General features: G+C 53.6%; 1 protein-coding gene across 2 annotated transcripts in view; it reads right to left on the reverse strand.

Annotated features, from left to right (window-relative positions):
• Positions 1 to 4,692: 4,692 nt before the first annotated feature.
• Positions 4,693 to 13,458, reverse strand: part of MAU2 (MAU2 sister chromatid cohesion factor) — a 34,102-nt gene continuing 25,336 nt past the window's right edge. For both annotated transcript variants that reach the window (XM_007116973.4, XM_007116972.4), the window contains exons 14-19: positions 12,525 to 12,574; positions 12,248 to 12,325; positions 11,923 to 12,034; positions 8,904 to 8,994; positions 7,906 to 8,033; positions 4,693 to 7,528 (exon numbers count right to left, since the gene is read on the reverse strand). In XM_007116973.4, coding sequence (XP_007117035.1) covers positions 7,454 to 7,528; positions 7,906 to 8,033; positions 8,904 to 8,994; positions 11,923 to 12,034; positions 12,248 to 12,325; positions 12,525 to 12,574 — 534 coding nt within the window. In that variant the 3' untranslated portion in view covers positions 4,693 to 7,453. The remainder of the gene's footprint in view (positions 7,529 to 7,905; positions 8,034 to 8,903; positions 8,995 to 11,922; positions 12,035 to 12,247; positions 12,326 to 12,524; positions 12,575 to 13,458) is intronic.

Genomic DNA, 13,458 nt, shown 5'->3' on the forward strand with positions numbered 1-13,458 from the left:
ACCTTGGCCCCAAATTGTGACCTTGAACTGGCGATTCCTTTGGGTGCCCCAACTCTTGTTAGATGCCCACATGGCATTGATTAAAATGCCTTTGACGTCCCCTGCATCACAAACATGTATCGTGTTGTGTGGGGAGGTTATTTGGGTGGCCAGATATAGGTTCTGGCCTTTTTCATGAGAATTATGAGACGGGAGGGTAACGCGTTCGCCACTCACCCATTATCCTCACCGAGGGTGTGGCTGTGAGAGACCTGAGGTAAAATTTGAATGTTGGAAGGATCCAGAGAGAGATGATGTGGCCAGGGGCTCCTCGTCCCATCATGGGGACTGAGTTGACATTGCCATGGGGTCTGTCGGTGTGCAAAGCCCACCTGGCCCTGTACTCTGCAGACAAGGCATGTGGGTGTTTCCACAGGGCAACCCTGGGCATGGCCTGTGGCCTTTCCAGAACACAGCCAGGCAGGGGCAAATATTCCCTGAAAAACAATCTCCCTAAGTCAAGGTTTTGGGTCTCAGGAAAACTAGATGCTGTGAGAGAAACAGATCCTGTGAATGAGGGTTTCAGGTGTGGCCCTGGTCCTGCGGGGACTTCCTTCTGTTGGCGCCAGAAGACAGAACTTTCTGGAGGCAGGAAGGACTTCTTGGGGAGATGAAGTCCCTTTTCCTGGGGAGGGGGTGCCTCAGGAAACATCGTGGTGGCTGCTGGGCAGGGTGTTAGGGGTACAGTACTCTGTCTGGGGATCCAGCTCTGAGGCATCTACTCTGGTTAGTTCATGGTAGTATCAGGAGGGATCCGGCCCTTGGTCACCTGCTGTTGGAGTCCATGTTATCCAAGGGGGTTAGTGACCCATCTCTGTCATTGTCACCTTCTGACCCGTGCCCTTGCCTCAATTCATCCCTGTCTGCATCACCGCCACCCGAATTCACTTCTGGGATGTAGGCCTAAGTGTGGTAGGAGGAGAAGAACCTGAGGAGACCTGGGGACTTCGATCCTTCCCCTGGACAAGGGAGCTCAGTCACTTTCCCCATCCATCAATGTCCTCCTGGACATGACCCAGGTGTCAGCTGTGCTTGAGGTGGCGGTGGGCACATGTGGCAGCCCCTGCCCTCCGGAATGCCACAGGCAGCCCAGATGCCCACCCAGCATCCTCTCTGGGGTGGCCAGACATGAGTGCTGCCCACTCCCTTCCCACAGTCTTGGTGGCCATGTAAGCAGAAGTTGGAAACGTCATCTAGCTGCCCAGCTCTGACTGGCTTGGCTGAGGGAGTTCTCCCCTCTGTCCTGTCACAGAGCTCCCCCACCCCCCAGGTCCCCTGGTTGTCCCATCCTACAGTGCACTACCCCTCTCTCGCAGGCAGGACAGCACTCACTCCTATTTGAGGTCCATCATAGAGCTCCCGGTACAATGTCCACTCCCTGAGGGCAGGGACTTTATCTGGTGTGGTTCCTGCTGTGTTCCCAGCACCCAGCACGTGCCAAATAAATGTTTGGCAAATAAATGAGGGAATGAATAGTGCAGCCCTGACACCTAGAGAACCATGGGGATCAGCGTCTCTTACCTGCATGTTACAGGAGGGGAACTGAGAGGCCCTGAGGTAAAGGTCAGCCCACATCCTTGCAGATAAGGACAGAGCCAGGGTACACTGGGGTCTGGTGACAACCTGCTTGCCCTGCCTGATGGGATACTGCCCGGGGTGTCCGCGCCCCCTGGCGGCTGAGGAGCAGGCTGGGCCACCGGCAGCCGCTGGTGACACACAGATGACAGTGGGAGATTTACTTCCGGTTCACGTTACTTCTGAGCAGTTTGTATTTAACCCTTCAGGGGAGCGTTTGTGTTCAGAACCCTGCAGTAGCAGGACATCCTCCAAGGGCCACACAGACACTCGCTCTGGGTGGAGCATGCCTAACTGCAGATGGAGCCTGAACTCCAAGCTGCACAGACACATGATGCTCAGAATTGTGGTTAGAAACAACACTCAAAGCAAAACAAACATGCTGACAAAGTGGTCCTCTTCTAAGAATCTGTCTTAGAGAGCTTTCCTGCACACACAACAGGGATAGGACGAACGAATGCTGATCTCTCTCCCATAAACTGCTAATTTAGTGTAAGAACGTTGTGATTTTTAAAATGACATTTGTTGGACTTCCCTGGTGGTGCAGTGGTTAAGAATCCTCCCGTCAATGCAGGGGACATGGATTCGGGCCCTGACCCAGGAAGATCCCACATGCCGCGGAGCAACTAAGCCCATGAGCCACAACTACTGAGCCTGTGCTCTAGAGCCTGCGCACCACAACGAAGAGTAGTGCCCCGCTCGCTTCAACTAGAGAAAGCCTGCGTGCAGCAACGAAGACCCAACGCGGCCAAAAATAAATATATAAATTAATTTAAAAACCTCAAGCCCCCAATTAAAAAAAAAGACATTTGTTGTAGCAGCCATAATGCATTGAGAGTATCATTTTTCACAAAGGGACTGTAATAGTCCCTTTATTTTCGAGTCCTTGAAAAAAGTATCAAAAAATATCCCTTGAAAAAAGTATCAAAAAATATCAAAATGCTAAGAAAATCAAATTCACATAGAAACAAATCTTTTCCTTTTTTTCCCCAACCAACTGCATTGTAATCTCACCAAGTGAGCATGAATTTGTGGTGAAATACTTTTAAAATTGTCAGCAATCCCCCCTTCCCCCTCAGACCCTCTGAGGACCAGCAGAGAGGGCGGTGGGGAGTGGAGAGGGTTGGGAGGGAGGGGCCTCCTCTGACCTGGGGTCAGACTCCACTGGGCACCTCTGGGCTGACTGGGATTTTATTAGGGGAAGGAGCCACCGTGGTTCAAATGGAAGAAGCGATGCGAGGTGCTGCACAGATGGAAACATGGCAGGAATCTCCCTGAATGGTTTTCTTTGTGGGGAAATGTAAACCCAAAGAGCTCAAGGAAGCCAAGGGGGAAGCCAATACACATGGGGGATACTTTAAATTCCCAGGCCCCCAGGAGCCCATCAGCCTGGGGGTGTAGGGTCCAGGCTCCCGTGCAGGACGGCAGGGACCTGCTGTTGGCATTTTGGTGGCAGAGGGGTGGGACTGGCCACAGTGACTGGGTGTTCTGACACAGGCACATTGTGGGCAGGTGTCCACAGTGGCATCTGCTGGACCTGTCTGGGGTTGGCCCACGCGCTCTTCCCTCTGGGATGCCCCATGGACCTACACACCCTATGTCAGGCTTGGGCCAGGATGTTTCCCCAGTGAAACCCAGCAGCCACAAGGAGAGTGCCCCTGGCTGGGGGACAGGTGGGAGTGAGCACAGAATGTTCTGAGACCATTCAGGGAGGAGGCTGGGCAGCAGCCAGGTGGGAGACATGACTGGGCCTCAGAAAGACGGAGATGACCAGGAATAGACAGAGTGACCGGCAGGATTTCTGAGGCTTAGGGATGTGTGTGTCAAAGGCTAGTAACGACCCCTTCCCCAGGCATCTGATGCTTGGGCCAGCTGCCCTGGCCACCTGCTAGCCTCTGTGAGGCCCATTCCTGTCTTCCCCTCAGTCCTGTGGCTGCCTCCTGGCTGAGTTCCTGTCATCTACTTCCCAAGTATGTTCTCGGCACTGTGTCACTGTCTGTGTGGAATCGCTCACACATCCAGTGGCCAGCAGTTCTGCCCTGGGACGACGGCCCAAAGGAGCCTTCAGAAGTGCCCCTGGAAGGGAGCAGTCAAGGCCACATGGGCATCATGTCGGGGCACAGGGACAAGAGCAACACGAGGGCCTTGATCCAGCACGAGTGGCAGCCTGGCACAATACATGCACATTAAAAGCACGGCACAACCCAAGAGAACTGAAAACACGTGTTCAAACAAAATGCACAGGCACAGCCATAACAGCACTACTCACAATAGCCACAAGGGAAAAGCAAGCCAAAGCCCATCAATGGATGACTAGATAAAACGTGGTCCATCCATTATCCAACAGAACATTATTTAGCCATAAAAATGAAGCACTGATACACGCTACAACGTGGAAAAACCTTGAAGACATCAGGCTGAGTGAAAGAAACCAGACACAAAAGGACACATGATACATGATTCCATTTATATGAAATACCCAGAAGAGGTAAATCCAATAGTGACAGAAAGTAGATTAGTGGTTTTCTGGGGCTGGGGGAATGGGAGTGGGGAGTGACTGCTAATGGAGATGGGGTCTCCTTTTGGGGTGATGAAAATGTTCTGGAACTAGACAGAGGTGCTGGTTGTACATAGTAAATGTATTTAGTGCCACCGAATTGTAGATGTTTAAATTCTAATTTTATGTTATGTGACTTTCACCTCAAAAAGGAAAAAAAAAAAAAACCTAGGCACATGAAGCCTGACCCGTGAGTTTTCTAAGAACACAGGGAATAGAACACCAGGCAAGCAAGAAAGTCCGTCTGTGGCGAGGGCCAGGACAGACAGTGCTGTGGGCCTTGCATGCCATGTCTCAGGCGTTTCCTCCCCTCTAGGCAGGGCTGGACTGAGGAACATCATCATTAGAGGGGAAAAGATTCAGGTTTCCACCAGGTTCTCCAGTCTAGGGCATTGGGTTCTGCATTCTCACACTCCGTAGTTCATAGCAGAAGTCTCTGTGGCCCCGCTGGCTGGGCGGGGAAGGTTAGTCTTTGGGATGGCACATGTGAGGGGCAGATGGCACAACAAAGACACAGTGAGTGATGGCTCCCTAGAGTTATTTTACTTTGAATATATAGGAAAAGAAACCTACAAACGAGAAGCTATGTTCTACGGTTATGTCTTTTAAACAATTCTTGTATTTACAGAATTTTTTCCTGATTAAAAGCACCAGCTGAAGATACAGGCTGCTAAAAACATAAGACACTGCAAACCCATTAAAAGACCGTATGCCAAACATACTATTGAAAACCCTTAAAGGAAACAAAGACAATGCAACCAACAAATTTACCAACTGTGCCAGGCAGCCCTTTCCGATTTCCCTGCCTGTGCTCCCAATAAATGGGACGGGGAGTGCTTACCCAAGGGGGAGGACCCTGGCCTCACCCACGGACGGCTGGGGGGATCCAACAGGGGAAGGCAGCTGTCTCCGAGGGAACCTGGCACCTCCTGGACCAACGTCCCCAGAACCGTAGGCCCTGAGGGCCACCACTGCTCATAGGAGGAAGTGGAAGGCGCACACAAGGGGTTTGACCAGCTTTAATTTACCTGCCAACAGGAATCTTTCTGCTATTCCCTCGCACCCCTGTATGCTTAAGGGTTTGAAGTTTTTATTTATCTGTTTTTTCCTGAACACTTACTTATATGACGCTAGCTATAATGTCTCCCTGGGGGCTTGCTTGCTCTGTCTTAAATTCTTATGATTGAGAAACTGTGAGGCACTGAATCTGGACTCACAGGAAGATTATGACAGCTTTATGTAATTGAAAGGTGCTGCAGTGAAGGGGACATTCAAAGCTCACACACACGCACGCATGCAGTACACGCGGGTTGGCTTCCATAAATCTAGAGTGGAATATTTAATATCGAGTACTGAATTCTTAACTGTAAACTTACGAACTTAACCTTAACTTTACATATACATAGATAACAAAGTGGTCACTAAAAGCACTTTAACAGGTTTAAATAAATACACAGAGACAAGCATGATGTAAAGTGTGACTGAAGAAATGTGGGTCTGGAGAGGTTCGACAGTGTGGGGTCCAGGCCTGCAGGCGCAGCCTATAGCAAGACAGGTGCTCTGTCCCTTGGGTGGAGGGGAGGACCTGGGGGGCACCCTTGAGGGGGGGAGGAAGACAGGATGTGGACAGCTCATGACCAGACGTCAGACCCACATTTGCAGACCTCACAGGCCCAGTGGTGTCATCAAGGGGGCAGCCCCAGGGAGCATGGGAGATGGCCAGACTCTTTCGAGTGACCCAGGATGACACAGAGAGGGCGGGTCCTCTTAGGACAAAACTCTGCCAGCCTGTCCCTTCAACCAGTAGCTCACTTGCATGCCTGTTGCGGGCCCCCAAGAGGGCAGTAGCGCCCTGATATGGGCAGTGGCCCAGAGCAGGAAGGTCTGCTGACAGGCCTGCTTATGGCTAAGGCACACCCAGGCCTCAGGGCCCAGGCAGTTGACCTGAGTGATCCCAACATTCCTTCCTTCACGGACACTGAGGCTTCGAGAAAAAGCCTTCACGGTGCTGGGTGACTAAACTTGAACAAACAAGCAGCTGTGACTAGCAAAACCACTCACCAGCCCTCATCAGGGAGATGATCCCAGGTGCCGGAAGCTAAAGGCGGCAGCTGCTTTGACTGCCCCCAACGTCACTATCACCTGGGGCACCTCCTCAACTAACCAAGAGGAACACAGAACCAAGAATGGCTGTCTGGGCCTGGCAGAGCCTCCTGGGGTCCAGCTCAGGAAAAGTTTTCAATGCTGTTCTGAGACCCAAGGCAGGTAGGTTTCCTCCTCCTTCCCTCTGAAAACAGGGCAGGGGGCCAAGGGAGTGGCTGCCTGCAGGCTGGTGGAGCTTCAGGTGTCTGCAAACATTCTCCACAAAGGAGGCTGCAGAGCTGCCAGAAAGCAAGCCCCTTTGATCCGGCACCCTGAGTTGGGCTGAGGAAGGTCCCTCTCCCTTGCTTCTTGCCCCGCACTATGGACGCTGACAGGGGGAGGGTGGCTGGTGCAAACACAGGTTTCTGCTCTGGGTGCCAGCTCTGTGAAGCCACACACACACACGCACACACATATACCCCCACGGCTGGACAGTGAATCCAGTCAATGTGCAGATGTTTGGAAGCCAAGTTCCTGGGTTCCCCAGGGCCCCTAGCTAGAGGTCCCAGCTGCCAAAAGGATGGAGCTGGACAGAAAGGCAAGCTGGGAAAAGCATCGTGGTGGGACGTGCATTTTTGTCCCTGACATGAGCAATGACTTCTTCCCTCTAATTTTGGGCCAGAAACTGGTGTCTTGCCTCTGGGCACTGGAAGCTGCCATGAGCAGAGGAAACACTCCAGCCCAGCATAAAGGCCCAGGCAATGGAAGTCATGTGGCACCTTCGTGGTAATGACCACCCCTGCATGCAGGATCAGGAGCTGGCTGGTGGCTGGCACTCCACTCCCCGCCCAGACACACTCTCTTGAAGATATGACTCAGACGTGGAAGCAGGACTGGCAGCTCAAGTCCACTGTGAAGGATGGTTCTGGAAAGTTGGCTCCAAAATCCCACCTGCGAGCCTCAGCACCCGGACTCCTGGTACTCGGCAAGAACGGCCAGCCGGCCCTTCCTGGGAGGACAGGAATTGGCCCTCCACACTCCCCAGGGACTTGGAAGCTCTGGAGACAGTCGGGAAAGAAGCCTGGGGACAGCCACGCCAGCACGTCTCTAAGGAAAGCTCAAGTGCCATCTGGGTGGAAGTCGGGGACACACCAGGCCCCACAGAGGCCCGAAGAGGCTGAGTGGCCCTGTCCAGGGGTCTCACAGGAGGCTGGCCAGGCTGGTGTTGGGTCCATTCTGAGCTTGGAACTGCACAGGAGGCGGGCCGTCTGTCCACTGTTGGGGAAGAGGACACACAAATGAGGTCCTTTTTAGAGAGGAGCAGGGGTGTGCTGGGCCACATGTCTGCGCCTGGAACGCTGCCCTCCTCGGGCTGGTCACCAGCCAGGACCCTGCGTCTTCCACACTTGAGTCAGATGGGCCCCCAGGAAGCAGCTTGCATCACCCACTTGGGTTGGTGCTATCTTGTCCATCCAAGGGGGCTCCTGAGGCCAGGCTGAGTTAGGGATTGTTGGAGAGATGGAAGGAAATGGTAGCCAAGTGTGTACTTCCCTCCTCAGGAAGCGTGTCCCCCAGGGGCTACAGACCAGGTGACCTGGCCCCAAGGAGCCAACCAGAACCCTCATTTTGTCTCTCCCACCCTGTGCCCGTACCGTGATGAGGTTGTGCTCAGGGAGGCTGCATGCCTCGATGTGGTCCTGGAGCAGCTGCTGCGAGAAGTTCTGGTGCATCTGGGCAGCTTCATGGGCATCCATGGCATTCCCGCAGGCTTTGTTCAGGTCTGAGGGTGGGATACGCACAAAGGATGGGCCTGCTTTGGCCTGCCACTGTCCCCACACCCTCCCCTTAGGTGTGGGTGGAGCCCTAAAGTCAAACCCCAGCTCTGCCAGTGGGTTGCTGTGTGCCTGGCACATCACCTGCCCTGAGCCCTGTGTCAAGGTCAGCAAAGCCCACTTGCCAGCAGCCCTCACATGTGCCCCCATAAGTTCCTGAGTCCTTTGTCCTTGGAGGTGGATGAGCAACAAGGCCCATAGGGGCAGATATAAGGGCTGGTAGGGCAGTGAAAGTCCTTGGGGCTCCCTGTGGATGCAGCACTCCCAGGGATTTCCTGGCCAGCTCTTGGGCACCCAGGAGCCCACCGGGAGCAAGGCACCCAATGCTCACTTCTGAGGCAGGAGAACTGAATGGATGCATGAAGTCCACTGCAGATAGGAACAGTTTGCCCTCTATCTCCTCCCCAGGGCCCCGGGTGAGTCTATGGACCTCAGTTTCACAACCTGTAAATGGGAGAGCAGCAGTACAACGCTGACACCTGCCGAGCACCCTGGCTCGTCCTGCCTGACAGAAATGACTGCCATCCCCATTCATGGGAAAGAAACTGAGGCCAAGTGCTAGGGCTCACAGCTCAATTCTTCACTCAGATGCCAAGAACTAGCCCTGTAGGTCCCAGAGAGACAGAATCAGATTCTGCGTAGATCTCACTATGTGAACGAGCCCACTGCCCTCAAACAGGGCCTCCTGAGAAGCCTGAGAATGTGCTAGAACTGGGGCTATGGCCTGCAAAGGCCCAGTCTGAAGCAGAGGCTTAGCAGGGCTTACCTAGGATCCTCTAGCCTTTGGCTCTACCCAGAAGTCCCAATCTCTTACTCACCTCTTAGCAGGGCCGACGACCACAGCTGCACTGACATGTCTGGGATCTTGCTGGCTAGCTGCATGGCCGGCACCACCATGTTGTTACTCTCCTGTTGATCGAGAGCAGCAGAGGAGTCAAGGGCGGCGGGGTGGGGGTGGTAGAAAGGGCTGGTGGCAGGGACAGCGTGGGCCCCACCTGTGACCTCCTGCTGCTTGGCATATACCCACTCCTACTTCAGAGCCTATCTCAAATGACCCTCTCCGAAGTACTCCTCGACCACCTTGGGGAAAAATAAACTGCCCCCACGCCTCGGCTCTGCATGTGCCTCCTCCCTGGGGTACGGCCATGGGCAACCCTATGTGCCTTTGTCTTTCTAGCCAGAGGAAAAGGCACTGGTGGCAGTCAGCCCTGGACCCATATCAGGAGCTGATTAGATATACAGATTCAGGGGTCCCAGGGCTGGGAAAAGGCAGCAGTCTGTCCTGGCAGGAGCAACGAGGGCTGAACGGACAAGAGAGAGAGGAAGAGAAGTTTCTCTTCTACGTACGAGCCTGCTCTTGTGTGACGCCACCTGGGACACACAGGGCTGGCTGTTGGGGCAGCAGGATGTTTGAACTCTCCAACCCTGACTCCACCACGTGATTGCCAACAGCGGCCCCGGCCCCCAATCCCCAGGATGAGCTGAGTGAGAACCGTTGGGGGCTGTAAACACCCATCCTTGACCCCGCAGTGACCAGCAGCACTGCTCTGACTCCACCCAGTCCAGAGACCACAGGCTGCTGGCCTAAATGTTGGGTTCAGGGTGATACTGGGAAAACTCCCAATGTGGCAACACCTTGCAGCCTGGGGGGACACCTGGCATGTAGCCCAGAGACGTACAAATCCTCAAAACCAACTCCTGAGGCCCAGATTCAACAAGGCCACTGTCGTGCAGGACATGCCGCCACACAGACACAAAAGCCCAGTGACTCTATGCTGCCCTGTGGCCAGCACCTTGAAGATAAGTTCCAGGTGGGTCTCAAAACTTTTCAAAATTGAACCAAGCCCTTTGAAGACCTCAGAATGCACAGCAGAACAGGAAAAACTACTCTCCTCTTCTAGGCCTGGGGTTGGAAGGGAGCTGCCAGAGGGAGAGTCCCCCTTGGCTCAGGTTCCCCCATGACAGCTTGGGGCTGCCCCACAAAACCTGGGCTTGAAGAGCGGTGTGATCCTGAGAGCGGTCCTGTATGACGCCACCCGCAAACTTCTAATGCCCAAGGACACCCTGGCCTGGCAGGCCCGGGGCAGGCAGTGTCTCCCCCAGACCTGGAGCTGCTTGAGGCAGGACCTGGGTTTGAGGACTCCTGGTGGCCCCATGTTACCCCACGTGGGCCCAGGCACAAAGGGAGCAGCAGAGGTACCCAAATAAGCTCTATAATTTCCTCCGGGACTGCCCCAAACATGAACCAGAAGCTGCAGCTGAAGAGCTGCTCTGCCCATCCTAAAGGTGGCTTCTGGACAAACAAGAGCCAACAAGGTCTGGGTTCTAAGCCTGGGTTTGCAGTTTGGGGCTGTGTGACTTTTTTTTTTTTTACTTTATTTATTTATTTTTTGGCCACGCCGTGAGGCATTTGGGATCTTAGTTCCCCAACTAGGGATTGAACCTGTGCCCGCTGCAGTGGAAGAGCAGAGTCTTAACGACTGGACTGCCAGGGAAGTAAGTCCCTTTTAAAAATTTTTATTATTTTTTTCAAATTTGGGGCTGTGTGCCTTCAACCTCCCCATCTGGCAACGAGGTAATCACAGCCACTGCACCAAGACACAAGGCAGTTGGCCTACACTCAGTGGAGCCTCACATTGAGCACCTTGTCCCTGCCTAACCCCCAGATGCACACTGAGGCCACTGTCCTCACTGTGCTCAGTGAGTAGTGTGACAGGTGTTGTAGAAGGAGTGGCGTTACTCAGAAGGGAGAACTTAGTACTGGTCCTCCTCCTTTCAGGGTGATGATACCCCACAGGGTTCAGGCCACAGCTACAGGGCACACTGGCCTGGCAAATGCTTACCACATGACTGTGGGGAAGGGGATGCACCAGGCTCATTAAAAGCACTCACTCTTCAGAAGCCCTGGGGCTTGATCAGATAGAACTTTATGGGCCAAGACAAGTACCCTGTACTATCTGTCCCCAAAAAACAGCTGAAGTGCGTTTGGCTAAACTACGGAGTTGATGCAGCTTAAAAATTCTCACTGCCATTAGAAAAAAGCTCCAACACAGTGGTGCAGAGAAAGACCAGACATAAAATTATAACACAGCCTGATAAACAAAACCTATGCATGGGCAGAGGCAGGCAATGGAAAGAGCTGGGAGACAGAAAACATGTGATGACTTTCTCCTTTGCTTCTCAGACTTTCTATGAGAAATAAAATACATGCTGTATTTTATATTGACAAATATTTTCTTTAAAAAATTAAAGACCCTGTATGGTCGATGGGTTAGAGCAGGTGAGATGTACATACACCCCCAGATGGGGAGACTCGGAGTCAACTGATCCCACCAGAGACCAGCTGGCATGGGTGGGGACCAGGCCCGGGGGGCACTGTTGGTGAAGGTAAAAACACAGAGTGCACTGAAGACACCATGTGTGATGGGCAGAGATGGAATCCTTGGGATTGTGACTGAGAGGACACACTCCTTCTCCCCAAGTATTAACACAGGAAAGGGAACCTGCCCTCAGGCTTGCCAGCTTTGGGCAGCCTGACCAGCTCTAGCTCCACTGAGCCCTGGGGCTTTGCCTGATGACTGCCCATGACCAACACTGGCCCTGTCTGCCCCACAGATGCATCCTCCAGGGATCCAAAGCTCCCCCAGCCCTGCCTGCCCAGGCTGTCTGAGCCAGAGTGCCTCTGCCCTGGCTGAGCCTCACGGAGCAATGGTGGGTGAGGGGTCAGTGAGATGCGATCATTGTAGGGCACAGAATGGGACGCACTTTCTTGCTAGGTTCCCCCCCACTAAGCACGACCCTGGCCCCATGCCCCTCAGCCTGACCCCTGACACTCACCCTATGGTTTCCCAACACATAGAAGATGTGGCCCAGGAGCACAAGGGAGCAGGCTGTAAGCCGGTTCAGGTCCTCTGCATTGGACATCTTCAGGGTTTCCCGCAGAAATCGCCTTCATGAGAAGAACAGATGATGAGGCCCCATCGGGAGGCCTCTGGGGAAGAAAAGGCAGCAGTGGCCTTGAGGCCCTGAGCAGAGGGCCACCCACCCCAACTGGCAGTGGGTGGGAAGGGCAGGGACAGGGGACCTGGGCACATGCTATTGGGGGAAGAGACACACCGGGAGGTGCCGGGCACGGGGCCACCTGCCCTCTCCCAGTACTCACTTAGCCTCGTTATAGCGTCCCTGGAAGAAGGAGAAGAGCCCACGCACGTAGAAAGCTGCTGCTCGGAGGCAGTGCGAGCTGAGGGGAGAGCGGAGCGTCACACCTTGGTGGGGTTTTTGTGAAAGCAGCAGATTTACAAAAGGGGAGTGGGTGGGGGTGTATGAGGTGTTGGGGTACATGGGGCAGTCTAGGGCCCCACAGGTGTCACACCACCCCAAAGAGCAAAGAAAGCATAAGCTAGCTAGTAAAGTAGAACTCAGGGCCTGGGGCAGCCTACCTGACAGGGAAGCTGTGGTCTGGATTGATCCTCTCCAACAAGCTGTACAGCTGTGAAAGAAATGTCTGCAAGTTAGGATAATTCCACATTTCTTAATATGAGAGAGTTCAGCCCCAGATATGCTAGTAAATTGACTAGGGCTGCCTGCAACTTCCTGAGGAATGTGCCCGTACCCCAAATCCCACGCCTGTAAGCAACCTGCTGGGAGAAGGGGCAGGACCTGCAACATCACTGACATCTTAGGTGCCCTTTGGCTGTCATATGGAGGGTGTGCTGGTGGATGAGGGTTGAAGTGAGCGGAAGCTTCACCCAGTACCCACACAGTCCCTTCAGGAGGCAGACAATGGGGTGGGGGTGGGGAGGAGACACAAGGGAACCAAACTCCTCTGAGACCACCAAGGCCACACCAGGCCCTCATGACACTGCCCACTGTGCTTCCTGACTACTGGAGCAGCTGCACTGGGCTTTCTTTCTTTCTTAATAAATGAGGTGTTTTTTTAAAAAAAATTAATTAATTAATTTTTTGGCTGTGTTGCATCTTCGGTGCTGCGCGTGGGCTCTCTCTAGTTGCGTCGAGTGGGGCCTACTCTTCGTTGTGGTGCATTGGCTTCTCATTGCTGTGGCTTCTCTTGCTGCGGAGCACAGGCTCTAGGCGCGTGGGCTCAGTAGTTGTGGCACACGGTCTCAGTTGCTCCGTGGCGTGTGGGATCTTCCAGGACCAGGAATTGAACCCATGTCCCCTGCATTGGCAGGCGGATTCTCAACCGCTGTGCCACCAGGGAAGTCCTGCACTGGGGTTTTCTACTCAAAGCATTCAAGCCAACCAATCACCTGGGAAGTCAGCTAGGCTTTTTGTAGCCAAGAGGTGATAGTGGCCTGAACTTAAGAAATGAAGGCTGCCGGGGTGGAGACAAGTGGCCGAATCTGAGATACT

The sequence above is a fragment of the Physeter macrocephalus genome, unplaced genomic scaffold (genome assembly GCF_002837175.3).
Source record: "Physeter macrocephalus isolate SW-GA unplaced genomic scaffold, ASM283717v5 random_258, whole genome shotgun sequence".
NCBI lineage: Eukaryota > Metazoa > Chordata > Mammalia > Artiodactyla > Physeteridae > Physeter > Physeter macrocephalus.